Source organism: Mustela putorius, unplaced genomic scaffold (assembly GCF_011764305.1).
Source record: "Mustela putorius furo isolate JIRA1106 unplaced genomic scaffold, ASM1176430v1.1 tig00000193_pilon_pilon_pilon, whole genome shotgun sequence".
In the NCBI taxonomy this organism is placed as follows: Eukaryota; Metazoa; Chordata; class Mammalia; order Carnivora; family Mustelidae; genus Mustela; species Mustela putorius.
The window spans coordinates 1,099,203-1,126,251 of NW_025421309.1; the positions used below are offsets into that span (position 1 = coordinate 1,099,203).

The 27,049-nt window shown below is 47.6% G+C and overlaps 1 protein-coding gene across 3 annotated transcripts in view; it reads right to left on the minus strand.

Moving 5' to 3' along the window:
* ACACB (acetyl-CoA carboxylase beta) overlaps positions 1-27,049 on the minus strand; it is a 122,094-nt gene that overhangs the window by 91,290 nt on the left and 3,755 nt on the right. For 2 of the 3 annotated variants that reach the window (XM_004779103.3, XM_045076726.1), the window contains exon 3: positions 8,212-8,867. In XM_004779103.3, coding sequence (XP_004779160.1) covers positions 8,212-8,858 — 647 coding nt within the window. In that variant the 5' untranslated portion in view covers positions 8,859-8,867. Of the gene's footprint in view, positions 1-1,259; positions 1,600-8,211; positions 8,868-27,049 lie in introns of those variants that run through there. The other variant, XM_004779106.3, reaches the window with a different exon arrangement.

Consider the following 27,049-nt stretch of genomic DNA (forward strand, 5'->3'; position numbering starts at 1 on the left):
GTTATGCTAATTCTCCACTAATACAGCCTTGGAGACATCCCGCCACGCCTCACTTCTCAAAAAAGGCATTTCACTTCCATACCTGCGCTTTGCATGTCATCAGGGCGGTCATGACTTGGATTTTTCTCTGCTTTCATTGTAAGATATAGAAGATGGGAAGGAAAGAGTAATGTGCACACCTACACACAACATCGCCTTTAATAAACATCCCCTTTAAACATCCGTCACTGTGATTTCAATGACACACTCCAACTTGGCTGGAGAGGCAGTCTCGTGCTATAAGGCCTTCTGATCAGACTCCTCAGAGGCTAAATTTAACTAGCTGGTATTGCAGAGGGAAAACCCAGGTCAGCGGCAAAACACACAAGCCAAAAGAGTGCACTTGCTAGTGGCTAGCCTCACAGTATAAAGGCCTGAGCTGTGAGTGGCCTCAAGCCTGTCCCTACACTCTGTGTGACCTTGAGCAAACCCCTTCTCTCCACTTCTCTGTGACACCATCCACCTATAGAGTGCATTCATTCGTTCAAAGAAAAATAAAACAATCCCTCTTGATATGTGATGGGGGAAGTGTTACATGAAGCATAGAGGAGAAGTGACAGATTTTTCTAAAGCAGGATACAGATACTTGAGACAGAAAGGGATGTTCGGGCGCTCCGCTCCCTGCATGAATGGCAGCCTCTTTAGAAACTCAACATCTAGTCCACAAATGAAACAATGCAAAAACAGGGGATCTTCCCCCTTTCCCTTAAACTCCCAGAAAACACCTTAGGAGCTAAAGAGTTTTGGAAATGGGGCTTCTGCCAGCCCTTCCTTACTTCAATAAAGGAAAGAATAAATTAAAACACGATCAAAAGATTCATAAGATTTCATCGAGGGACAGATAAAAATATTTATAGGCCATTAAAAATTTTCTGGCCTGCTTGTTACTTGGAGCAGGGGAGAGGTGCAGAGGGTGATGACGAGCAGGAAGCACCTGGGGGTGCCACTGCAAGCTGCCCCAGGATGCAACTTGGGACAGAAGGGTGAAGCGAAGTCCTAGGGGTAAGCGTGCTCACCTGCTGTTTCTTCACTATGCCTCCTCGGAATCTGAGTTCTGCCTGGCAAAAGGTCTCTTAAACTCAACACTCAAGGCATGGAAGCGAGCAGTTGCAGGGAGGGAAAGAGGGAGCCAGGGAAGGTCCCGTGTATTTCATCCATTTGTCAGGATCACTTCACCTGCCTCCTTCCACTTCCTCCTCTGTGGACACAGGTTGCTATACCTTAAAGCCATATGCTGGGCGGGGCTTGGGAAGCTCCATGGCCACAGGGAAGAGCTCTGGAAGATGCCCATTCCAGTGACAGTGCCCGAGGCTGCCCCTGGGCCGTCTGCCCCTGCTACTTCCTCTCCTGTGATCTCAGCACACTTGTGAGGTAGACCCCAGCATTATCCCATCTCGACAGAGAAGGAAACTGCAGCTGAGAGAGGTTGTGGGGCTGGTCTGTGATGGGACCGTGGGTCCCGGGTAGGACACCTGTGCTTTGCATTGAATGATGGAGATGACGCTGAGGCACGGCTTGAAGTGCGGGGCTCCCAGCCACTCAAGTAAGCCTGACAGCAGCCCTGTGAGGTAGGCACCTACTGTGACCTCGTTCTGGAGGATGGTGAGGCCCAGAAAGGGAAAAGCTCAGCCCAGGCCACCTGACAGCTGACTGGAGGAGTCCGCATGCCAGCCCACAGCTGGCCACTCTCTCCACCTACAATGGGAAGTGTTCTGGGCTTGTGGCCTCTGAGGCTCCTCCGAGGGCCTTCCCTGGGGCAGAAGGCCAGTCCCACCGTCTGTGCATCCACAGTGCTATCACAGAGCCTGGCACCCAGCAGGGCTACAGTAAATGCTTTCAAGCCAATGAAGGGATGGGACCAACATTAGCTTCTCCGCTTGACTGTTTCATCTTGACCTTGTCCTTAGGCTTACCTGGTACCCACACCAGCCAAGGAGAAAATGGTTCTAAATGAACAAACTTGATCCCAGCCCCTCATGTACCCTTCCACACATGAAGAAACGAAAGCAAAGTCTGCTAGGGCCACCAAGGGCTTCAAAGCATCCCAGTCCAGCCCCCTGCCAGGATAGGTGACATCCCCAAGGTCACACAGCTTAATGACTGCCCTGTCTCCTGACTCTTCTCACTAATGCTAAGAACAGGTTAGGACGAGGATGGAGACACCTTTCCTGGAGCCCAGGCTAGGAGTTAACAGTGGGAGTTTGCAGACCAGTTTCTTATCTGTACCTTCTGAGGGTCTGGGTTCCAATGGCCCTCAGGAGCTATGATCGTCCCGCTGGAATGATCCCTGATAGACCCCTGATAGACCCCTGATAGACCCCTGAACCGCTCTGGGTGTCAGCTTCTTATCTAGGAAGTGAGATGACTGGCTTACACCCCTCCAAGATTTTTTATAATGTTTTATTAGTAAACATTATTAATACTCGTTATAACAAGTATTTACAGCAGGAAGTTAGAAAATGCAGAAGAAACTTTGAATGACTTATAACTGCACCATATAAAGACAATGATTGCTAACTATTTTGACACATTCCTTATAGACTTTCCAGCAACACATACACAAACCCATTTATTAAGCACAAGCATTTTCTGTGCCTACTAATTGACAGGAACATTGTAAGCACATTATATTACCCACAATCCCTTATCTGAAATGCAAAACTCTCAGGACCAGAATGCTTTGGAGTTTGAGAACTTTTGCGGGGGGGATGGTAAAGCTTTATGTTTTACATTTTCATGTCACTATTTCTGCAGCAGAAGGCATGAATATTCACACAAAACAGGATAAACAAAGACTCCAAAGAACTACACATCTATTCAAGCTGGATTTTTCTTCTAAATGAGTTCATGGCCAACTGACAAACTTCAAATTTCAGGGTCATAACTTCAAATTTCAGGACTACAGTTGATTGGTCCTAAACCTGTCCCACTCCATTCAGTTCACACATGCACCCCACAGGGTAGAACTATTAGAGTAACAAACTAGTAGGAGATGGCTCTGAACCGGTATCTTATCCTAGACCCATTGTGCCCCTTGTTGACCCAGACCAATCCACATTGCCCCTTGTTGATCAAAGTGGGATTACCCTGTAACCTTCGTTTCACAATATGTGAGCAACTATTCTGACACATGTAATGGTCTCACCAGATTTATCTCCAAGTCTAAGGAAGAGCTGATCCCAACCCCTGGCCTGAGACAAACCCAAAAAGAAAGAGACGAGAAGCCTACTTCGACAGACAATACAGTCTTTGGGTCCATACAGCCTGCCCTCACCACCTGGGAAGATGGAATAGGGAGATTGTATAACCATATAAAATGCTAAAGAAAAATTAGGGTTTAACCACAAAACTAGTCTACAAAATCACAAGACTGAATCAGAAAGAGTTTGATGAAAACAAAAATGCTACTGCTGCCAAAAAGCAACAATAAAATGCCTATCCATCCATCCATTCACCCACCTATCCATCCATCCACTCATTCATTCATCCATCTATTCATTTGTGCATTCATCCATATCCATTCATCTATTCTTCCATGCACCCATTCATTTGTGCATCCATCCACCCATTCATCTACCTGTTCCTTCTTTCCTTCCTTCCTTCATCCATCCATTGATGCATCCATTTGTTCATTCATCCATTCATTCATTTGTTCATACATACATACATACATCTGTTCATTCATTCCTAGATCATTCGTAAAGTTTTGCACCCCCCCCCCAGGAATGCAGAATTGTGTCTTTGGCAAGCCTGGGTTGCTCACTGCTTCATGCATTTATTTATGCAGTATCTACCATGAACCCACACTAGATTAGGAGGTGGGGAAAAGCAGAGACCCATATGGTCCCCATTTTCACAGAGTTTGCCAGCCAGTGTAGGAGATAGGTAACAACCAAGTCAATACATAAGAAAATTTAAGACACAATCTCCAGGAGTGATTAAGTATTGTGAAAACACACCAGAGCAATCAATCAAGAAACAGGGCCATGTGGGGGATACTTTAAAGATGGCACGGGGGGACCTGTGTGGCTCAGTCAGTTGAGTGTCTGCCTTTGGCTTGGGTCATGATCTCAGGGTCCTGGGATCAAGCCCCGCGTCGGGCTCCCAGCTTAGTCGGGAGTCTGCTTCTCCCTCTCCCTCTATCCCTCCCCCTACTCATGTGCCCACTCTTTCATTCTCTCTCTCAAATAAATAAAATATTTTAAAAATAATAGAAATTTTAAAAAATAAAGATGGAAAAGGACAGGGAAGGCCCTTCAGAGGAGGTGACTTTGAAGGGCAGGCAGGATGGGCTACAGAATGTGTGGACCCCAGTGCAAAATGAAAATGTGGAGGCCCTTGTTTGAAAGTTATTAAGAATTTCAAGAGGGTGATAGCAGAGCTGACCATACAGGCCACACACCTGGACACAGGCCCTAGGGGGAGGTTTAAGGGCATGAAGAGAAAGTGAGCATCTCAGTTCAGAGGGAACAGCAGACACAAAGGCCCAGAATGGGGATGTAAGTGTGAGTATTCTGGAAACGTGAGGGCACAGGGGGAAAACAAAGGCCCTGTTGAAGATCATTCAAAAAGAGCTCCCTCCAAGCCAGAGAAGTAAACAGGCACTTTTTCTATCCAGCTGCCTGGCTCGTGGCCTGGCAGGAAGCAGCATGGACCACAAGGTGACCTTGAGGTGACATGGAGACCAAGTGGCTCTGTAGAACCTGCCTACAGCAGGAGAATCCAGAGACATACATCTACCACTGCTTTGCTGTGGCTTCCACATGAGTGCAGACCCTGGAAATAACCCCCTGCCCAGGTCTCAGCTTTGTCTGTGACAAAGGAAGGGCTGCAAGAACTAGTTGAAACTCCCAGCCACCATATTGCAAAAACTGAGCCTCCAAAAGTTAGGGGATGTGCCCAAGAGTGCAGGTTATTTAGCAGCTAATCAGAAAAAAATAATAATACAGGGAGCTTTCGGGATTCTAACAGGGATACTTTATCATCACATTGGTCTTCTATGTCAGGCTTCATGTCCTCAATCCTCCAGATGATTGCAAGTTACCTGCCCACGTCTGAAAGTGGCCTGGGCTTTTGACCTGTGGGCCCCAGGGAAGAGGCATTTCCATCCTGTATAAGAAGAAGAGCCAAGCAGTGGCTCTCCACAAAGCAACACTCTAGAGGGTTTGGGGGGGATTGGGAGGCCCCACTGAACATTTATTTCTTCAGAGTTGACCCAAGACACTACCAATGGATATGAGCAAAAGGGTCAAGGTGGGGGCTGCCAAACACCAGGCTACTGAGGGTCCCAAAGATGCAAAAACATCAGAGGCAAAAACTCTACAAGAGGATGATGAAACCCTCACCTTCGTTCTGATATCACTGCTTCCAACAGGCAAGAACACACAGGTTATGACAGCAACTTTTTCATCCAACCAACCACCAGAGACAGCACCAAGACAAGGGTCTAAGCCTTGATTCCCTGAAGATACCGCCCCATGGGATTCTCATCCCAGGTCATTAGGAACAATGAACCCATGCTGGTCTCCTTCATCAGAGGCCCCTCATATGGGGACCCTGCTGGAGCCTGCAACATTCCTCACAGAAATGCCAGTATCTTGGGAGGCACCAGCAGAACTACCTGAGTTGTCCTTGGTGCCAAAATCCTCAATTCCGGACTCTGAAAAGCACATCGATTGGGGCAAAATAACCGTAGGCCCAATGAGATTTGTGTCACACTTCAGAGGGCTGCTCCAGCCTCCTTATGCTGGAGATGAGAAAGTAGAGGTTCAGAGAGGGTAAGGGTCCCACCCAAGGTCACACAGCTCAGTGTCTTCTTTGTGACCTCCTACAGCCCTTTGCATCTCCCACCACCCCAGAATTTATAAAAAACCAAGATCTCTCTGTCCCCCCTTCCCCCCAGTCCTTGGATAAGGCATGATAAATGATTTACCTATAGTGCTAAGTTTCTACATAATGAAGATACAAAGGCAGAAAACTCATTTAATATTTTGGCTTGCTGTCATGCAAAGATAGGCCCTTACTTAGTTAAGGATCTTTTGCCTTCATAAATTCACCAGCTCAGAAAAGCTATGGTTTAAGCACAAACCAGCAAAGACCCCTAAAAATGGTGGTGGAAGACAGTGAGCTGTGCTGATGTAATAGCCAGCAGACCCATGATGCTACTTAAATTTCAAGTAATTAAAATTAAATTTTTAAGTTCACTTCTTCCGTCACACTAGCCACAGGTCAATCTCCATAGTCACAGGTGACTAAAGGCTACCATACTGGACAGCACAGTTCTAGAACATTCCATCATGGCAGAAAGTTCTGTTGGCCTGCTCAAGTCTAATCTGAAAGTTGCCTCTTCTGAGAGCTCTCCAGTGACCTGACCACCTCATTCTAAAATAGATTCCCTCAGGGGCCCCTTCTCCTGTAACCTGTCTTCCTCCTGGCATTGGTCACACTGAGAGATCATCAGTTAACCTGTTTATTTGTACTTTTCCCATCTCCCAGCTGGGATGCTCCTTGAAAGTAGCTATGTATCTTGCTTCCTGCTGGGGCTGTTGTGATAAATGTATCTAACCCACCTGTCCTACTTAGATACCACTCAGCAACCCAGGGTGGTACATCCACATCTAACATAATCTCGGATGTTTGTCAATTTGGAGGAATTCATTGCACTTACTTTTCCCTAATCCCTATCAAAATTGCCATGTTGAAAGTTAAGAACCAGTTCAGAGGAATGCAAATGTTGGCGATCACTGGAGGGACCACACAGGCACAGTGGAACCCCTGCAGTCTGGAGAAGCTGGCCTGGAAGCTTGGCTCTGCCGCCTCCCAGCTGTGTGATCTTCGGAAAGGCCCTTCACCTTTGAGTCCCAGTTTTATCATCTGTAAAATAGGGACCCACTGCCACCAGCCTTGTACTGTTGTTCTAAGGGATCAGTGGATGATTGATATAAATGGGAAAGTGATGGGTGAAGTGGGTGCGGGGGGTGGGGGAAAAAGAACAAGCCAAGGAAGGGAGCTGTAGGGGATCTACTGCTTATTAAGTACCTACTGTGTACCCAACCCCGTGCATACTTCACAAACATTGTCCCATTGAATCCTGTGAGCATTTTCCAGATGAGGAGCTGAGGCAGGGAGAGGGAATGCCATGCCCAAGGTCACAAAGTAGGGGGTGGAGGGCGACAGAGCCAAGGTTGAACTTTATACCAGACCCTGAAGCTTTCCCTTCCTTGAACCCTTCCAGAACCTCAAACTAGTTTCCCCCTGGAGATCATCAGGATGGGGAATACTTGACTTTTTTCTTTTCTCTACCTTCTATTTCCAGTCACCAGGGTTCAACTTAAGCTCCCTGGAAACATGGGTGCCTGAATGGAAGAAGCTACCTCCTCGTCCAGCTTTTCACTTTGGGAGAGAGAGTACAAGAGGTGCTGAAAGGAACAGCCAGTGAGATTGTACCCCTAGAGGAGGAAACACCAGGAGGAGGGAAGAAATCCTGGAAGGGGGGCAGAGAGCTCTCTGACCTGCGGAGTGATGGTTGGTGGTTCTTTTCCCTGCTTTTCTGTTCCCTGCGTTTCCCACCTGGAACTACTGTATTCTGTTTGTAATCGGGGAAGGGAGGTGGCAAAGCTTGAACACAACCACAAAAACAAACCAACAAAGCCAAAAACTGCACACCTAGGACACACTCCCACCAGCAGGGACCTATGGGCACTGGTTTCCAGCAAACATACCTGAGTTTCTGCTCTGAAGGCACTCCTAGGGGAAGGCATGGATTTCAGTTGTTAGTTACCCATTGAAAGAACCAGCGAACAAATACATGACTGTCTCATTAGAAGGCAGGGAAACTGGCCCTCCCTCCAGGCCCTCACTGTCCTGTGTGGCTCTTACCAGCCCTAGCTCACTCAGTTTAAATTCTAATGAATCACATACAAGGCCGTCTTCCCCGACCAGGCCAAGTCCTTCTAAAAGGACAGTCTCCCGGCATAGGGCCCTGTAGATGCGGTAAGATGCTCAATAAATAATTTTGAAAGGAAGGAAGGAAAAAGGCGAGACTTCTATTTCCCACATTTCCCATAACTACCTTCGACACGTGGGCATGAGTGGACAGCTTGACTGAGCGGGGAAGGGCAGCCCTCACCCTAACTCTGCACTCCCCCCTCATGAGGACCCAGGGCACGTTACCTCATAGCGGGAATGGGGTTCTCGGATTCGCCTACAGTCGAAGCAGCCTCCAGGGACATGGTCCCCAGGCTGGCCCGGCTACCCTTCCGGGAAGACTCTCGGAACAAGCCAGCGCCAGGGTCCTCATCAGAGGAGTTGTCATCAAAGGAGCCCAGGATGAAGTTGGTCATCAGCTGCCTCTTGATGTGCTCTTGCTTCTCGTCTTCTTTGGAGAAGGGTCTGGCTCGCTGGCCTTGGGGCTTGGCTGAAGATGGCAGGCCACTGGTATCCAGGGTCTTCAGGCCTTCGGTTCCCATCCCATTGGCTTGGAGTGCTGCAGGGGTGTTATCCGAGGTATGGGGGTTTCCTGGGGGATTCTGGTGTGGGAGTGGCCTGGAAGTTCTCGGCCGACAGGCATCTTTAGGACCTTTGTGGGAGGCTGGCTTGGCCTGGTTAGGAGTCTCTGGCAGAGGGCTGCAGTCACTGTTTTTCTGCAGTGGCTCCCCTGAGCTGTATGATGCTGGAAAGGGCTCCTGGCTTGGGATACAGCTCCCTTCTGATTTACTCTTGGTGACTGGCATAGAGTCTGTCATTTTCCCCCAGATTTTTAACCAGGAAAAGGTCAAGCAGGAGAAAATCAAACAAGATAGAAAAAGAAGCAATATCATTCAGAAAACCTGCAAGGAAAAAGGAAAAGACATTTCAGAGTCTACAAAATTGAGTTATTTCCATCTTCCAGGGGCTCATGGGGTGAGAAGCAGCTGGGGTTCTGTGCATTCAGCTGAGAGGGTCAGAGGCCAAAGGCAGTGGGCAAAACGGCTCTGCCCACAATGTGCTCCGTGGTTCTGGGCACACTCCTGAACTCCTCAGATGTCAGCCTCTCATCTCTAATTTAGGTACATGAACACATGCTCACCATGAATCAGAAACATGCATGGAAGAGAGAAACAGATCACACCTCTTAAAGGGCTCTTGTTACAGACTCATAACTCCCAAAAAGGAGACAGTTCAAATGCCCATTAACTGAAAAATGGAGAAACAAAAATGGAGAAACAAAAGGAGAAACAGAACAAAAATAGAGGAAAAAAAGGAGAAACAAAAGGTGTTATTAAGTTGTAAAAAAAAAAAAAGAAAGAAAGAAATGGAGGGGTATCTGGGTGGCTCAGTTGGTTAAGCAGCTGCCTTCGTCTTAGGTCATGATCCTGGGATCCTAGGATGGAGCCCCATGTCAGGCTCCCTGATCAGTGGGGAATCTGCTACTCCTTCTCCCTGTTTCTCCCCCTGATCCTGTGCATGTTCTCTCTCCCTCTCAAATCAATTTATTTTTTATTTTTTATTTTTTTTAAAGATTTTATTTATATGTTTGATAGAGAGATATCACAAGTAGGCAGAGAGGCAGGCAGAGAGAGAGAGAGGAGGAACAGGCTCCCTGCTGAGCAGAGATCCCAATTCTCGGCTTGATCCCAGGACCCTGAGATCATGATCTGAGCCGAAGGCAAAGGCTTAACCCACTGAGCCACCCAGGTGCTCCTCAAATCAATTTTTTTTTTTTTTTTTTTTAAAGCGAGAGCTTAAGGGCACCTGGGTGGCTCAGTGGGTTAAGCCGCTGCCTTCGGCTCAGGTCATGATCTCAGGGTCCTGGGATCGAGTTCCGCATCGGGCTCTCTGCTCGGCGGGGAGTCTGCTTCCTCCTCTCTCTCTCTGCCTGCCTCTCTGCCTACTTGTGATCTCTCTCTGTCAAATAAATAAATAAAATCTTTAAAAATAAATAAGGCGAGAGCTTAATAGCAGACAGAAATTCATTTTGCTGAAAACATGAATCCAGACATTCTAATTTCTTACCCATGCCTCTTTCTGGCACACTAACTCTGCCTACTAATGAGTAGATCATTGTTATTTGATGTAAATATTGTTTTTTTAAAAAAAGATTTTATTTATTTGAGAGCGAGAACATGAGTGGGAGAGAAAGAAGAGGGAAAAGCAGACTCCCTGCTGAGCAGGGAGTCCAATGTGGGACTTGATCCCCTGATTCAGGGATCATGACCTGAGCCAAAGGCAAGCAGTTAATTGACTGAGCCACCCAGGAGCCCTAGAAGTAAATACTGTTAAGAAGCAAACAAAACCACAAACTGAACATGTTGAAATTTCAGAACAAATTTTGCCACAGGGATACAGAAATATTAAAAAGTAAATAAAAGGCTAGACCGCAAAGCTCAAGCATATCAATTTAGTATCTAACAGGTTCTTATTTGGGGCGCCTGGGTGGCTCAGTGGGTCAAGCCTCTGCCTTTGGCTCAGGTCATGATCTCAGGGTCCTGGGATCTAGCCCTGAATTGGGCTCTCTGCTCGGCGGGGAGCCTGCTTCCACCCCCCACCCCACCCACCTGCCTCTCTACCTACTTGTGATCTCTCTCTCTCTCTGTCAAGTAAATAAATAAATGAATAAAATCTTTAAAAATAAATAAATAAAAGGTTTTTTCTTTTTAAATTTCAACATCATATTCTTTTTTTTTTTTTTAAAGATTTTATTTATTTATTTGGCAGAGAGAGAGAGAGAGATCACAAGTAGCCAGAGAGGCAGGCACAGAGAGTGGGGAAGCAGGCTCCCTGCTGAGCAGAGAGTCTGATGTGGGGCTCAATCCCAGGACCCTGAGATCATGACCCGGGCTGAAGGCAGAGGCTTAACCCATTGAGCCACCCAGGCGTCCCTCAACATCATATTCATAAGGGAAGTGGAAAAGTTCTCAAGTTTTCCTAGAACCATGTGATCTGAATAATTCCTGCAGACTTTGCACAACAGAATTTCCAAAATGTTGTCAAGGGTATTTTCCAGTTATACCTAGGACCAGGAGGGGTTTTTTTCTTTTAAGGCCATCAAGTTTCTTTTTAAAGAAAAGTCAGTCAAGGGTGGTTCAGCATCCATCAATGTTCATTGAACATTCACTGAACAAAGAGGAAAACCACATGATCACTTCATTAACACCAAAAAAAGCATTTGGCAAAATACAACACCCTTTTCTTGATAAAAAACAGAAAAATAAGAAAAGAAGGGAACTTCAGTGTAATAATGCATAATGATGAAAAAACCTACAGCTGATACATACGCAGGGTTGAAAAACTGGAAGCTTTCCCCCTAAGATCAGGAACAAGACAAGGATGCTCACTTTCACCACTGTGATTCAACATTGTACTGAAGGTCCTAACCAAAGCAATTAGACAAGAAAAAGAAATAAAAGCCATCCAAATTGGAAACGAAGAGATAAAATCATCTCTAATCATAGACAGCATGATCCTATACAGGATTCCTGCTATCCAAAAGTAGAGAAGTTCTTACAAAACCTTTTTTTAAGTTGAAATGGCATAAAGCAAAGAAGCAATTACCATTAATTTATATGGACACATTTTTGAGCATTCCTAGACCCAGAAAATAACTTCTCTTAGGCTTTTCTGGGTAGCTTAGGACACATCTTGCTAATGAATACACAAAATAAATCAAGACAAAGCTCAGATGCTCACAGACATAGTTCAAAGCTATGGTGGTTTTGATGCTGAGGTGCTGAGCATAGTTCTTACCAAAGGAGCCTGGCAGTATCACTGCCGCTGCTCAGGGTACAAGCTGCCTCTCTAACAGCTCTGCAAAACAAATGCTGAATGCTATTTTCACTTTTCACCTTTTCTCCTAAAAGCAAAACTCCTCCTTGGGTTTCTTCCAGTTAGTGAAAATAGGTACTAGTATAGATCTAATATAGGTCTTTTGCAGAAGGAAAGTGGTATAACGTGAACTTTCAAAAACCAAGAGAGACCTGTGTACAGAAAATCCTAAAGAACCCACAAATACAAAAAACCTTAATAAGAGTAATAAACAAGTTAAGCAAAATTGTAGGATACAAGATCAATTAGTTGTACCTCTGTGCACCATAGATTAACAATCTGAAAAGGAAATTAAGAAAGCAATTCCAGGGGCGCCTGGGTGGCTCAGTGGCTTAAAGCCTCTGCTTTTGCTCAGGTCATGACCCTAGGGTCCTGGGATCAAGCCCCACACGGGTTCTCTGCTCAGCAGGGAGCCTGCTTCCCCCTCTCTCTCTGCCTGCCTCTGCCTATTTGTGATCTCTCTCTGTCAAATAAATAAATAAAAATCTTGAAAAAAAAAAAGAGAGAAAAGAAAGAAAGCAATTCCAGGGATACCTGGGTGGCTCAGTAGGTTAAGCGTCTGCCTTCAGCTCAGGTCATGATCTCAAGGTCCTGGGATCAAGCCCCCCCATTGTGCTCCCTGCTTAGTGGGGAGCCTGCTTCTCCCTCTCCCTCTCCCTTTGCCACTACCTCTGTTGGTGTGCTTATGTTCTCTCTCTCTCTCAAATAAAATCTTAAAAAAAAAAAAAAAGAAAAGAAAAAAAAAACAATTCCATTTACAATAGCATACAAGTAAACAAAATATTTAGGATTAAATTTAACCAAGGAGGTGAAAGACCTGTGCAATGCTGGTAGACAAAACATTGCTGAAAGAAATTAAGGAAGACCTAAATAAATGCAAGCCATCCCGAGCTGGTGAGCTGGAAGACTTTCTGTTGGTAAGGTGGCCCTATGCCCTGAAGCAATATACAGATACAGAACTGCAAGGGAACTCAAATAGCCAAAACAATCTTTAAAAAGAACAAAGTTGGAGGACTCACACTTCCCAATTTCAAAATATATTGTGAAACTACAATCAAAATAGTGTGGTACTGGCATAAAGACAGACATCTAGACCAATGGAACAGAATGAAGAGTCCCAAAACAAACCCATAAATCTATGGTCAATAGATTTTCTATGACAATATCAAGACCGTTGGGGGGGTCAGAAGAGCGTGCAACTCTCCATCTCGGGGTTGTGAGTTCAAGCCTCACATTGGGTATAGAAATTAAATAAACAAATAAAAAAAATTCAAAGGGGAAAGAATAGTCTCTCCAACATATGGTTCTGGGACAACTGATTTCCACAAGCGAAAGAATGAGGTTGAACTCCTAACTCAGATATACCCAAAAATTAATTCAAAATGAGTGAAAAACTAGAGAACCTAAGTGGTTCAGGTGGTTAAGCGTCTGACTCTTGATGTGGGCTCAGGACATGATCTCAGGGGAATGAGACTGAGCCCACCACCCACACGCCCTCATCCCTCATCATCCCTGTGCTTAGCATAGGGTCTGTTTGGGATTCTCTCTCCCTCTCACTCTGCCTCTCCTGCTCTCTCTCTCTAAAATAAATAATTCCTTTTTTAAAAAGATGAGTCGATGACCTATATATAAGAACTAAAAACCACAAAAAGTTTAAAAGAAAACATAGGAGTAAATTGTCATGACCATGCAGTTGGCAATGGATTCTCAGATGTGACACCAGAAGCTTAAGCAGAAAGAAAAAATAGATAAAGAGGGCCTCACTCAAATTAAACACTTGTGTGCATCAAAGGGCTCTCTCAAGAAAGTGAAAAGACAGCTTACAGAATGGGAAAAAAAAAAAATCTGTGAAACACATACTTGGTAATGATTTAATATCCAGAATACATACATAAGACTTACAACTCAACAACAAAAAGACAACCTGAAATTAAAACGAGGAAAGGACTTGAATAGACATTTCTCCAAAGATATACAAATGGCCACTAGTTCATGGAAAGATGTATCTTTGTTATAACATAAATGCAAATCAGAACTGCGCTGTATCCCTTCACACCCACAAGGACCACTTGTGGGAGGGGAGAGGAGAGAGGGGGAGAGAGAAAGCAGGGAAGGAAAGAAGGGAGGCAGGGAGAGGGGGAGAGGGAGGAAAGGAAGGAAAGGAGAGAGAGGGAGAGAAGAGAGGAGAGAGGGAAAGAAGGAAAAGACAGGGGGAGGGAGGGAGGGAAGAAGGGAGGGAAAGAGGGGAGGAGAGAAGAGGGAGGGAGGGGAGAGAGAGAAAGAGGGGAAGGGAGGCAAGAAACCAGCAAGTGGCCTTCAAGGACAGGGAGAAACCGGACCCCTGCACGCAGCTGGTGGGAACGTAAAACGATGCAGCTGCTGTAGAAAATGGTCAGTGGTTCCTCAAGATGTGGGGCATAGAACTGCTCTATGACCCAATACTTTCACTCCCAGAGGCAGCGCCCCAAACAACTGAAACCAGGGGGGAAACAAGTACAGATGGACGGAAGCATGTGCCCAGCAGCACCCAACTGTCGGATGCCCTCGCCTGGCGCTCTCCCCAAGGTGCCCCAGCCACAGCCCCATGGGCTTCAAGGGCTGGGCATTCCCGGTACGGGGACCATGCTGTGCCTCGTAGGGTGCTCAGTAGCACCCCTGGCCTCTACCCAGCAAAGGTGCCAGGAGCACCCTTCCCCTCCGTTGTGACAACCAAAAATGTCTCCAGACCTTGCCAAACGTCTCTGAGGACAAAATTGCCCTTGGGAGACCACTACTGGTCTGAACCTCCAGATCTCCTCCCGCCCTTCTATTTCCAAATGTTAAAATCCTCCTGGGAGACACATGAAGTCTTTCCAGGAAACTCATCCCTGGCACAGAGCAAGTTTGCAAAAAGTTTAAAAAAGTGAGAAAGGTCAGCATCCTGAAACTGCTGGCTCACACATGCCCCCTGAGGAAGATTTGGAAACTAATCATTGGCAGATGGCATTGCCAAAAATGTCGCAAAGGCCTCTGGCCCCCTTGGCAGCCCAGCAGGTTAGAGGGCTGCATCCTTCCTGGGTGGGAGAGTGTGATGGGGTAGAGGAATCCACGCCCACGGCCCTCCACTGTGGCAACAAAGACAACACAGGGGAGAAACACAGCGTTCGCTGGTCTCCCCAGGCCCATCTGGAGGCCCCCAGAGACACGGACCAATTGTCATTCATTTCAGGATCCTCGGGCCCAGCTTGGTGTGGGGTATGTGGGAGCTACCCCAAAAGTGTGTACTGAAGGAATAATAAATCCGGGTGTACACACACTGAGCTCCACCTGATAGGTGAAGGCAAGCTGGCATTTTGCATAAATTTGAAATGCTAGCATCTTCTTGCCCTAGAAAAAAGAGAAAAGCACTTGAGTCACCCCCTGGAAGACAGAAGAGCTGCATCGAGGCAAAACCAGGCTGCAGTGGTTTGGGATCTGGGAACCCCGAGAGGCATTCTTTACTTTGATCCTCATTGGGAAACTGACCAAACTAGGCAAGGGTTGCATCACAAGAACTCCTTGGGCATTTGCTCAGGAAATCCCCGCTGGCTAGGTGAATGGCTACAGGGCATTGCAGATGCCAGGCAGGCCGTGTGATGAGTGACACAGGGAGCAGGATGAGGGGAGGGCAGGTAAGCAGGCTTGTGGGGGCATGTACAGGCAAGGTCAGTACACTGGAACCTCTGATGAATGGAGCGACCAGCAATTCTCTCCAGTTTGGGCCCCCTCTCCCACCCAAAAAATCCTTTTAAGATCTGCAGTTATTCTGAAAGGGGCCATGGATCTAATACCCCACACCGACCTTGCAGAGGTTACCTGCAGAGAAAAACCCATGTATCTTTTTTTTTTTTTTTTTGCAGAGTAATGACATGGGACCCAAAGGCCACCATACTAGAACTTTCCCCCAGTGAGTACACGGAAACAAAAGGGAGAACTGGTTGAGAAAGCTTCCAAACTCTGGGTCTCAGTTTTCCCATCTGTAAAAATGGGGATACTCACTCTTGCCCCATTTACCTGCATTTATTTGCTCCTGGGATAACCTAGAAACACAGCATTTACACATATGTACAGTCACGAGTGTAGAAAGCCTGCCAGCCTCCAATCTTCAAAATGGCTGCGATGGATATTAGAGCTATTGTCATTATTTAACTTCCATTTCACAGCTCAGTAAACTGTGCCTCAGAGAAGCTAGGCACCTTGACGCTGTTCAGATCCAGCCCTGACACCCATACCTTTGCTCTGTCCCCCTCCCACCAAAAGTGGATATGAATAAATTTCATAAAAGGGACAGTGTTACAACGAGCACATGGATATGAACATAAAACCAGACACCTGGCTGTGTCCCTGGAAGACGGAGCAGCGGAGCGACATGTCAACTAACAATGCCAGACATGCACAGTGATCCAGGAGGAGCACTGTGCAGGCAGCTGGATCCCATGAGCAGTAAAAAGGCTAGAGAAGTCCACCCAGTGAAGCTCTCCAGACCATGCCATGCCAAGCTGTTGCTCTTTGCTGAAATAATCCACCTGACCTGAAAAATGAGCTCAGCCAAAGCTATTTTTGTTTCTTGCCAACCAAACCCAAGTGGTAGCTGCCAGGTGTCAGAGCAATCGTGGCTCCAGTCATAGTGAATGCAGGAAACCACTCGGTACCAACAAATACAGCACAGAGACCAAATGAACACTGGAGCGGGCTGGTGGGGGGGAGGGACTTGGGAGTTGGGGGTCATAATTTGCTTTCCACCTGCTCCCCACCCCAACACACCCAGACCTGGCCAGGTTTGCAAGGTTCCCAGGCAGGGTAGAATGTCAGCGTTTGACCAGCAGTCCCATGTCACAATCGGATTTTTCCTCCCATCAAGATGAACTCACAGTTGTGTGCTAATACTTACCATCGCTGTGGCCGCGTCCACCAGCTCCAAGGCCGTGTGGGTCTGAGAGGCGCCTACAGGGTGACTAGGGGCCCAGGGTGTCATCTTTCAGGAGGAGGCTGGTGTCATGCATCAGGCCATGGGGGGAGGAGTCTGGACAGGCCAGTGCTCCAACAGGGGTGAATTTTTACCCAAGTTAGCCACGTTCTTATTCATCACCCGCAAATATAAGCTATTTGTGAAGGTCCTTGCTCAGCCCTCCCCTGATCTCAGATCCCCTGATCTCAGCTCAGCAACTTAAGGGCCAGCCCCTCGGGCCACCTCCCTCTAGCTTGCCACATTCCTGTACTTAGGCCCATTTCACTGATTATATAATCACCCTCTTGCCCAAATCTGTCTCTAGAGTGTGCTCCCCTAATGCTCCCCTAATTACAAGTGCCTTCTGTTTCTATGTGTTTATCCATCAGACTCTTTGCTGGGGTTTGGCCAAGTGAGGCATGATGGAAAGAGAAGCAGAGTGTCAGGGCGAAGGGTGGGTGGGTAGCCAAGAGCCCTCCGGCTGCCAAGGGGATGGCCCAAGGTCCTTTTGCTAATTTAGAAATAACAAAGTTGATAGGAGCTAGCCACATGAGCCTTCCAAGCCGCCCTGATACTCTGCTTCTCTTTCCATCATGCCTCATTTGGCCAAACCCCAGCAAAGAGTCTGATGGATACAGTAACCTGCACTCGGGCCTCTAGGAACCAGGGGTCACAGGTCACCAAGTTTCCCAAAAAATCCACCTGCTCCAATCTGCACCCTAGGAGGGAACACTTGGGGATCAGTGAGGTCAGTGTCCTTATTTAAAAAAAAAAAATTTTTTTACAGACTTTATTTATCTGTAAGAGATATCTGCAAGAGAGGGAACACAAGCAGGGGGAGTGGGAGAGGGAGAAGCAGACACCCCGATGAGCAAGGAGCCCGATGTGGGGCTCCATCCCAGGACGCTGAGATCAATGACCTGAGCCAAACGCAGATGTTTAATGACTGAGCCACCCAGGGGCGCCTGGGTGGCTCAGTGGGTTAAGCCGCTGCCTTCGGCTCAGGTCATGATCTCGGGGTCCTGAGATCGAGTCCCGCATCGGGCTCTCTGCTCAGCAGGGAGCCTGCTTCCCTCTCTCTCTCTCTCTGCCTGCCTCTCCATCTACTTGTGATTTCTCTCTGTCAAATAAATAAATAAAATATTTAAAAAAAAATGACTGAGCCACCCAGGTGCCCCACATCCTTATTTTTAAATGAGCAGAGGCCAGAGGTCCCATGTGAAATGAAGGACATAGCCATGACCAGCGCTAAGGTCCCAGCTCCAGGCCGGTGCTCTTTCTACACCAAGGCACCATTCATGGCAAAAATCTACTGTCCTTGAGCATCTCTCTCTGGTGCCCTGGGAGGTGACCCAGGTTCACATCTCGGCTCTGTCCCCTACCAGTGGGGTAAGCCTTGGGCAGTACCCTCCGGGAACTTCAGGTGGCCACCTGCCACATAGCGGAAGGACATCCCTAACCAGGAATCCAAGGTGATTGCCTGTGCAGGACACGGGATACAGCGCCTGGAGAAGTTCAGGGTAGGCTGAGTCACCACTGTGAAGCCCCACCACCCCACAGACTGTCATCTCAGACGCATGGTGTTCCCGCTGTGTGCCTGAGGTTCCTCGTCTAGAAAAAAGAAGCAGAAGGATAAAGGCCCACCCACATCAGTGGATTAGAAGGAGGAGCCAAGACCCACATAGTCACTGAACATGGCCTTCCCCTTCTTGGGATGGCGAAATGCAAAGGACGAGGCAGGCAGCGTGGTTTCTGCCTAGCATCTGCCTGCACAATTGTACACCGCGGACTCACATTTGGGTGACAGGTGCCCATGCGCCACCGGTCAGGTGTCCTGGCCACTCCCTGAGGACCTGAGGATCAGGCCCAAGTAGGACAGGCAGACCCCAGGGGACAGTCCTAGGACTCCTCAGCTTCTCCAGCCCCCAGCCTAAAGCTGTCACCGCAGGGCAGGTGACTTCCTGAAGGGTGGAAATCTCTGGGGCATCCACAGCCTGGGCTAGACTGGATTAACTTCTTCTCTAGTCCCTCATCCAATGGGGACATTCCCGGGGACGCTGCGTGATTCTGTTGCTGCTGCTCTTGTTTTTCGAGGGGGGTGGTTTTTAATGCTGACATGGGGGTTAAAGAAAGGAAGGCAGTGCTAGAGAACGCCACAGAGGATCAGAAGTGATGCCTAGTAAGTCACTGGGAGTGTTTTTCTGTCACTAGCAGCTGGTGAGTGTGCAACCCAACACAGCCCTTGTGCTACAAGCTTTACACACATCCTCCCATCAGCTTTTCCTTGCATGCTTTTCCACCCCTCTGGAAGCTCAGTCCCTCCCCACATTCAGACTTTTAGGACCCAGGTGGCCTCAATCAGGAAGGCCACACTCCTAACCCTCATGTGCTCTTGCTCTCTGGGCAGGATTTCCCTCCATAAGCCCTGAGATGGCTCCCAAGTTAGCAGATCTGGAAAGTGACTGTCAGTACTGCTAGGTTTCTCAGAGCTGTGACCTGGTTCCTAAATCCCTGGGTCCACTTGCTGTGGGGCTAAAATGCAACCAAGATATAAATAGCACAACCACTTCTCTGGGTTTTGGTGTTCTTCTCCTAAGAAGGTCTTTGTGGGAGACAGGAGAGTCCTGCTCAGACCAAGAACAAGTCTTTCGAACCAAGATCTAGCCACTAGACTCCCAGAATCAGGAAGAGGCCAATCCTTCCAAGGGTGGAGACAGGCATTAGGGAGAATGAAGAGTGACATCTGCTCTGGGCCTCTGAGGGATGAATAGGAGTTTGCCAGGTTACTAAGGAGGGGAAGACATCACAAGCAGAGGTTGCCGTTGGTATCATGCCAGATGGTGAATTAATAACACCACTGGACAAAGATGGGGCACTGCCAAAGTTACTTAACCGGGATTAGCAAAGTGTTCTACTGTGAAAGATACTTGTTGTTCTCTTTAATATATATATTTTTTGGATCTGAAAATGACACGTGACAGTGCAGATGAGAGGGCAGGAAGGGACTGATTTAAGAATCTCGCCTTCCCTTGAGATTGAGCTGAGGGCACTGGGCGTGTGAGATGTCATGGTTCCTCGCCCGAAAAGGAAAGTGCCAGGGAGAGCAAGAGAATTTCACCCCTCACTTCACACACACACCACACGGTCCCTAATTCCGTAATCACAGATGATAAAGCTCCTCGTGTTGATGACACAGTGACGCCTTCCATCGCAGGGACTCTCCTGTGTGCAGGTCCTCCTTTATTCCTCAAGAAAGTGCTGCCGGGGAAGTAGTGCTCTCATCGCACTCCACAGACTGCGCATGAAAACCCAATGCCCAGAAAAGGGGAGTGACTCACCCAAAGTCACACAGCCTGGAAGTACACAGAATTCAGCCCTGCTCTGCCTGACTCCAAAGTCTCCATTTGTAAGAGGGGGCAGGGAGCAGGCTGTTGATTCGATTGATTAATGGGCTACCTTCTTTGACAGGTGGAATCCGAAGTCTGGAAATGAGAACCAGGGAGGCTCGATAGTTCTCAAACTAGTCATTTGTCAGAATATCTGGGGCTCCGGAGAAGCCCAAGGACCATGAGAACAGGTCTAGATCATCTACATGTCTGTGCTTTGGTTCGAATCCCAAACTGTCTGATGTGAGTTGAGCAGGTGTGTAGCATCAGCAGACAGCTTCTGGGAGGAAAACGCATTTATGAAAAGCTAGTGAATTTCAGTTTTCCCAGGCTCACTGTAGGTGCTCAATGAGCGCCTGGTGAGCCAAGCCCAAAATTTGATGGGGTTGATCTGCAGGCCCAGGCAAACCTAGCCCGAACGGTTTCAGCCGGGTGCCTGCCTTGTGGAGAAATGTTGAGAGGCCATCTGAGGCCCACCTGAGCCATCCTTGTAGAAATTGCCAAAGTTGATGGTTGGATGTGCAGGAAAGTGGAGGAAGAGTGCTGGTGGGCTATGGTACAGGAGGCATGAACACCTAGAAGCAGGAGCCAAGAACTTTGGCGCTTTCCGGGAACCAAACAGCCTGCCTGGTGCTGAGAAAGGGGTGGGGGTGGGGGCAGCGGACAGGGACAAATGACCCTGCAGGGTCACGGGAGGTGGAAGGGATTTACAGCTCCTTCCCGGAGTGATGGTGAGCTACAGTGCGAGAGTCAACAGACTCTGCACTCTGACTGCCTGGAAAATCAGCTCCACCACCTTCAGTGTGACCAAAGGCAGAGCAGTTAACCCTGAGCTCAGTAGTTCCGTCTGTAAAATGGGGATAGTAACAGGACCAACCTCAGCACCACGAAGGGCAAGTCAATGAACTCACGTACATAGACTGCTTAGCTTGGAATAAATGAGGCATGCCATCAGGAGTTTCTACGATTACCGTAGTTCTTTTTCTCATTAACATTCCTACCTGGGGTTGTGCTGAGCAGCCCCTGCCTTAGAGACCAAGGGACTTTGCCAAGCAAGATTTCTCCCTGATGCCGAGCTGAGATGTGGGGGGTTATCCCTTCCACCAAAACCCCCTGGCTCTGCTGGCTGAGGGCCTCTCCCAAGCCTAGTCCCGGGGCAGGGCCAGTGCACCATCCAACCTGAGAAGAGGTGATTGACTCCCAACCTGAGTCAACCTGACCTTCTGGGGACAGTTGCTCTCCTTCGAAGCTGTGCCAGCATTTCCCGCCAGCTTTGGCAATCTGGTCGCTAATGTTGGGAGGAATCATCAGAGTCCCATGGGTGATTTGTCTCTCTAAAAAGGAGCAACCTCTCCTCTATCCTGTCCCTTCCAGAACAAAAAGCAAAAATGGCTCTAGACACAGAATCGGGGTTGGAGCCTTGGCACCGCCAGCAGCCAGGAAACTCTGCAGTGACAGTTCTGGATTTGAATGTCTAGACCTCAGCTCTTCAGTTGTGATTGAGGCCAACCTCACAAAGGCTCTGGTAAAGACTAAGTAAAGAGCTGGAAGAGCTGGTAAATTGTGTGGACAGAGGGCACATTTGCACCTGCTAAAGGGCACGGCTGTAGAAATCCCTGGGGGCAGGGAGAGGGTCTAAAACATGGCCTGCCCCTGGAGACCCTAGCTGGAATCCCAATTTAACAAGCGTAAGCAGGCCAGCCCGGCTGGTAGGTCATATTTTCTGCCAGAAACCAATCTAGGTCATTCCCGGGTTTGAAATTAAGACACAGTGTATTGGTTAGAGTATGGAATCCAGAGTGCCTAGCTCCAAGTTCTGTTTCTGCTCTTTATTTCCTGTGTGACCTTCAGCAAATTTCCTCACCTCTCTGTGCCTTGGTTTCCTCACGTATTCAGTGGGAATGGTAAGACTGCCTTCCTCAGAGAGTTTTTGGTGAGGTTTACATAAACTGATATAAAGAACACAAACGGAGAGTGTTCTAATATTTATCGCGCTCTCCATGACGCACCAGGCATGGTGCCAAGTGCTTTACTTAAGATCAAGGTCAAGCCCCTGTTATCACTTACTTGAACCACGTATAAGCCTCTTGACCCAGCTCCCTGACCCCAGACCATGATGCACAGGAGGAACCTCTAAAACATTCCTTGTCCCAGATTATGATTTCTAAGTATGTTTCCCACTGAAAGGACCCAGAACAGCTTGGGGGAAATGGCTCACTCTAGGCCTGGGGCAGAAATGTACACAGTGAGCTGCAATTTCTTGCTCTGCCTGAAAGCAAGGACCCTGAGGGGGTTTGCCCTGCCAAAGTCAAGATACCTGGGACCATTAAAAGGTGATCACTGCAGTGGATTGAAATAAGTCCGAGCAGTTTCAAAAACCATGTGATCATCGTGTTCCTCAAAACCAAAACAACTTCACTGAAACCTTGGGAGCTCACAATGGCGCCATCATGACTCTGATAACAGACTTGGGGGATTGAAAAAAAAAAAAGGACGCGGGCGCCTGGGTGGCTCAGTAGGTTAAAAAAAAAGGACGCAGCAGAGCATTTTGCCTTTCCTGTAGGAAAATGCTCTGTATTTCAGATGGTGGATGAGACTCGAATGTTATAGAATGATAGCTAATAATGTGAACGAGGATGGAGGGAAGCAGGAAACCACATTTGCAACTAGTAAGGAAAAAAACATGGACCTAGGTAGGGCTTTGACAGTCCATGGCTTGTGAACTACTCAGTCAAGGCCTGCCAGGGACTTTATAAGGCTGACGTTGGTTCCCACGTGCACCGAGGAGTTCATGTCACTGAAAGCAGGATAACCTGACATTACACTCTTTTCGATGCCACGTAGTAGACGGCATGCGGTGACATGGCAGCATGTCGAAGTAGTCTTGTCAAGGATTTGGACCTGAACCGATTCACAAACTTCAAGACCCGAGCACTGATTTACAGGGACAGAGAAACTCATTAAATGACGCTTGAGAGATGCGTCATCAGCCACATCCAAGATGTGGAAAATTCCACGGGACAAATGACTGACTTTCTTCTATAAGTAACTGGCATTTAATAAAGGCAGCCGGGTGGTTATTACAGATGAAGAGAGACTTAATAGGACCTTAATGGGTCCTGATGGGAAGAGAATGAGTGTTCAACATCTTTGAGAAAGAGGGCAGAGAGCATGAACCAGGTACTGGGTACTGGGTTAAGAAAATGCTGTTAATGGTGTTGGAAACAATCATGACGATGCCTTTTTTTTAAAAGGCCATCTCTTGTAGAGATAAGCACTAAAGTATTTATCTGGCTCTGAGAGTTGCTTGAAAACAATCTTCCCTCCCCATGACTGGGGGGCCCCAGAACTTTAGTTAAGGACAGTTTAGTACTCAGGACAATTTAGTACTCAGGGAGAAAGGTACTGATGTCTGCAATTGACTTGAAATGTGATGGGTGTATGGGGTGCTCCCATAGGATTCTTTTAACTTCCTTTCAGGTTTGAAATTTTTCACAGTAAAATGGGGGAAACACAGGGAAAAGAGTGTACATATGTGTGGGTGGACGAAACTGAATGTGCAGAAAGTTGATGGTTACTGAAGAGGGTGGTAAATGCAGAGAGGGTGCATTGTGCTAATTCTCTCTACCACTGAATGTGGTTTTTTGTTTGTTTGTTTTTGCTTTTTTTAAAGTTGGGGCTCCTGGGTGGTGCAGTTGGTTGAGACTCTTGGTTTTGGCTCAGGATGTGACCTTATGATCTTGGGGATATGGGATCAAGCCCCACGTCAAGCCCCGGGTTGAGCTCTGAGCCTAGTGTGATCTGCTGGAGGATCTCTCTCCCTCTCCTTGTCCCTTCCACTTGTGTGCTCTCTCTCTCTAAAATAAATAAATATATCTTTTAAAAAAAAGTTAACTTGACTTCTATACCAAAATTTAAGGCACCTGTCTACTGATTAAAACCTGTACATTGGTACTAACTGTTAAAATTTATTAGTACTTACTATGTGCCAGGCTCTGTACTAAGCATTTTTATAAGCATCACCTCATTCCACTCTGTGAGATCAGTATCATGAGAAGCCTTTTTTTAAATGAAGAATAATCTTAGAGTTCAACAGTTAAACTTGCCCCAAGTCTGCGCACTCTGGTGGTGGGCAGCTGAACTGAATTTCACATTCTCAGTGGCTCTACATTGTATTCTTTTGTGATCCACATGGCCCTGGAGATCTGGCCCCCCTAACCACTCTCTGGCCACTGGACTCCTTTGGGCCCTCTGTGCTTATGGGCCCATGTTCTAGAATGTTCTTTCCCACCACTGCACCCTGGCATGGTTATCTCTTGCTCCTTTTTCTGCTTTTGCTTCTGTGTTCCCACCCAGACCCACCCTGACACCCATGGGTCATATTCTTGATGACATGTCCCTTTCCTTCACGTCACTTGCCACAGGCTGAACTGACACTATGTTGTCACGAATACACTCACTCATCCCCCCCCCACACACCCTTTTGAACGTAAACTTCTCGGGAGAGGACTGGCTCTGTCCCACCCCCGGCCCCACAGTGCAGTGCCCAGCACACGGGTCAGTAAATACTCATGGGATGCCTCGGTGCCTCCACCTGACCCAGGTCCGCCTCCGTGTCCAGCCCATCCTTCCTGCCTCCCTGGCAGGTCCTTCTGCCCCAGTGAGTTTCGAGGGTGTGAACATCAAGGTCAGGCAGTAGGCTACTACCTGGACGTGAATCCCCACCCCTACCCTCTCCCTGTGACACAGGGGGCTGCCAGAGCTGCTGCACGGAATGCTAGGCCCCCACTCTGTGCCCTCATGACTCCCTGTCCTCTCCCTCCCAGGGCTCCTCATAGACCACTGTTAGGAGTGAGGTCACTTACGTGCACACCTGTCTTCCCCACTAGAAAGTCAACTCTATGAGGGTAAGGTAGGGCCTAAAACCCAGGTCTGTTCAAATTTTTCAACATTCCTGATATAGGCTCCTTGACCCTTTCCCTAGGCACAAGCGTTCCCCAAAAATGGCTCTTGTGTAAATGGAGGGTAGATACAGTGGAAGACATACAGCACCTCTCCACAAAGCAAGGAAATTGCTAAATTATAATAAAGGCTAATGTTTGTTAAGTACTTCCTGTATACCAGGTCTTAAACTCTGCGCTTCGACCTTATTATCCCTTTGCGTGTCCAGAAACTCTGGGAAGTATGTGTTCCCATTCTGCAGATGACGAGCTGGGGCAAAGGAGGGATCTGTTGCCCAAGGTCAAATCATGAAGAGGCAGAGCTGGCCGTGACAGTCCAGCTGCAGGGTCAGTGTGTTTCCTTCATGTTTCCGATGCCCACCACCACCTTGCCCCATGCCCAAGTTAGTGCAACAGCCTGCTGGCAGATCTCCCTGTTCCAATTCATCCAGAACGTGGGAGGCGGGGCTCTGGCTCTGGCTCCATACATACACACACATACACACACATGCACACATGTGTGCACACACACACAAACACACACACTGCCTTGGAGCCCTGTACTCAAGCTCAACTCCTGTGACATTTATCCATGGCAGGATCCTGCCTCCTGGGATTCCAAAGGAAAACTGAGGAAGGCACAAAGTGAGACTATTTCATGCTTCTCAGGAGGTACTGATGGGACTGCCAGCCCTGAAAGATGGTCCCCACCTCTGCCCAGTCCCAAAGTCACATTTTAGAGAGCCCCACCACAAGTCAGTATATTCAAGGCTCTGAGAAGTCCTGCCAGAAAGGATCTGAGCCCCCCATGGGCAGCCCAATGTTGCCCAAACTGGAACCAGAGCCCCTTCTCCATCTTACATAGGCTAATCCTCCAAAGGAGTCCCATTTGTTTGGGAATGTGGAAATAAGAGACCACAGCCTTCCTCATAACAGAGGAAGATCTGCTAAGAGGGGCGTTTCCAACAACTAACTATTCTAGTTACTACTGGAGTCTGAGACCCATTTACTTCCAAAGAGAAGGAAGAGTGGGTGCAGGGTTGTCCTTTCTTATCACTCTCACCCGCGATTGATTTGATTTGATTTGATTTGATTTGATTTGAAAAGATGCATTAGTGGGTCCAACAGAGGGTAGCACCAATCCTGGGCTAATTGAAATGTGAGGCTGTGTTCTGGGGTCCCAGCACAGGTAAGGGTGCAAAGGTATGCTGTGCTGGGTGGCCCAGAGAGGTCCAGAGAGCCCCACTTCTGTGTGGGGCTGACCTGAGTGGAAACTCTCCCAATGTGTCATGTGATTGACCTGAGCCAGTCACGTGAATTCTCCAAATCTTGGCTTCCTGGTTGGGGGAATGGAGTAAATAACACTCCGTCCTAGGGTTGTCCTTGTGCGTAATTCAACACCTGCTGTGTGCCAACCACTTAGTAATCAGTACCTCAGGTTCCCTGTTGCGCAGCCCAGACTGTCTAGCACAACCTAAACAAACCCGTCCTGTCTTCCTGGAGAATCTTCTTACTTTATGGTAGTAAGTTGACTCTTATTATAACAAAGATCTATTACAATAGAACGTGAAATGTGCATGAAGTTTTCAGGGAAAATGCATGATTTCTGACCATCCTTCCAGGCTTCCATGGATGGAAGGGTCCAGATGCACACTCCTTTGAAGATCCTTGAGTCAAAATTCAGAGGAAACCTGAGAATAAGGTGTTGCCAAGTTTCTACAGGGATAAGGCTTTGAGGAAGTCTCCACTTGAAAAGCTTAAAATGTCTATTGCCCCCTGAAAATTAAGTATCTCATGTAATACTCTGATTTCTGTCTCATATCTAATTGTGATAAAACAGAGCTTACGTAGCCCCTGAGTAGAAGAAAAAAAAAAAACTCCTTTGCATAAAATTAACTACTAGGACCCCATCAAAA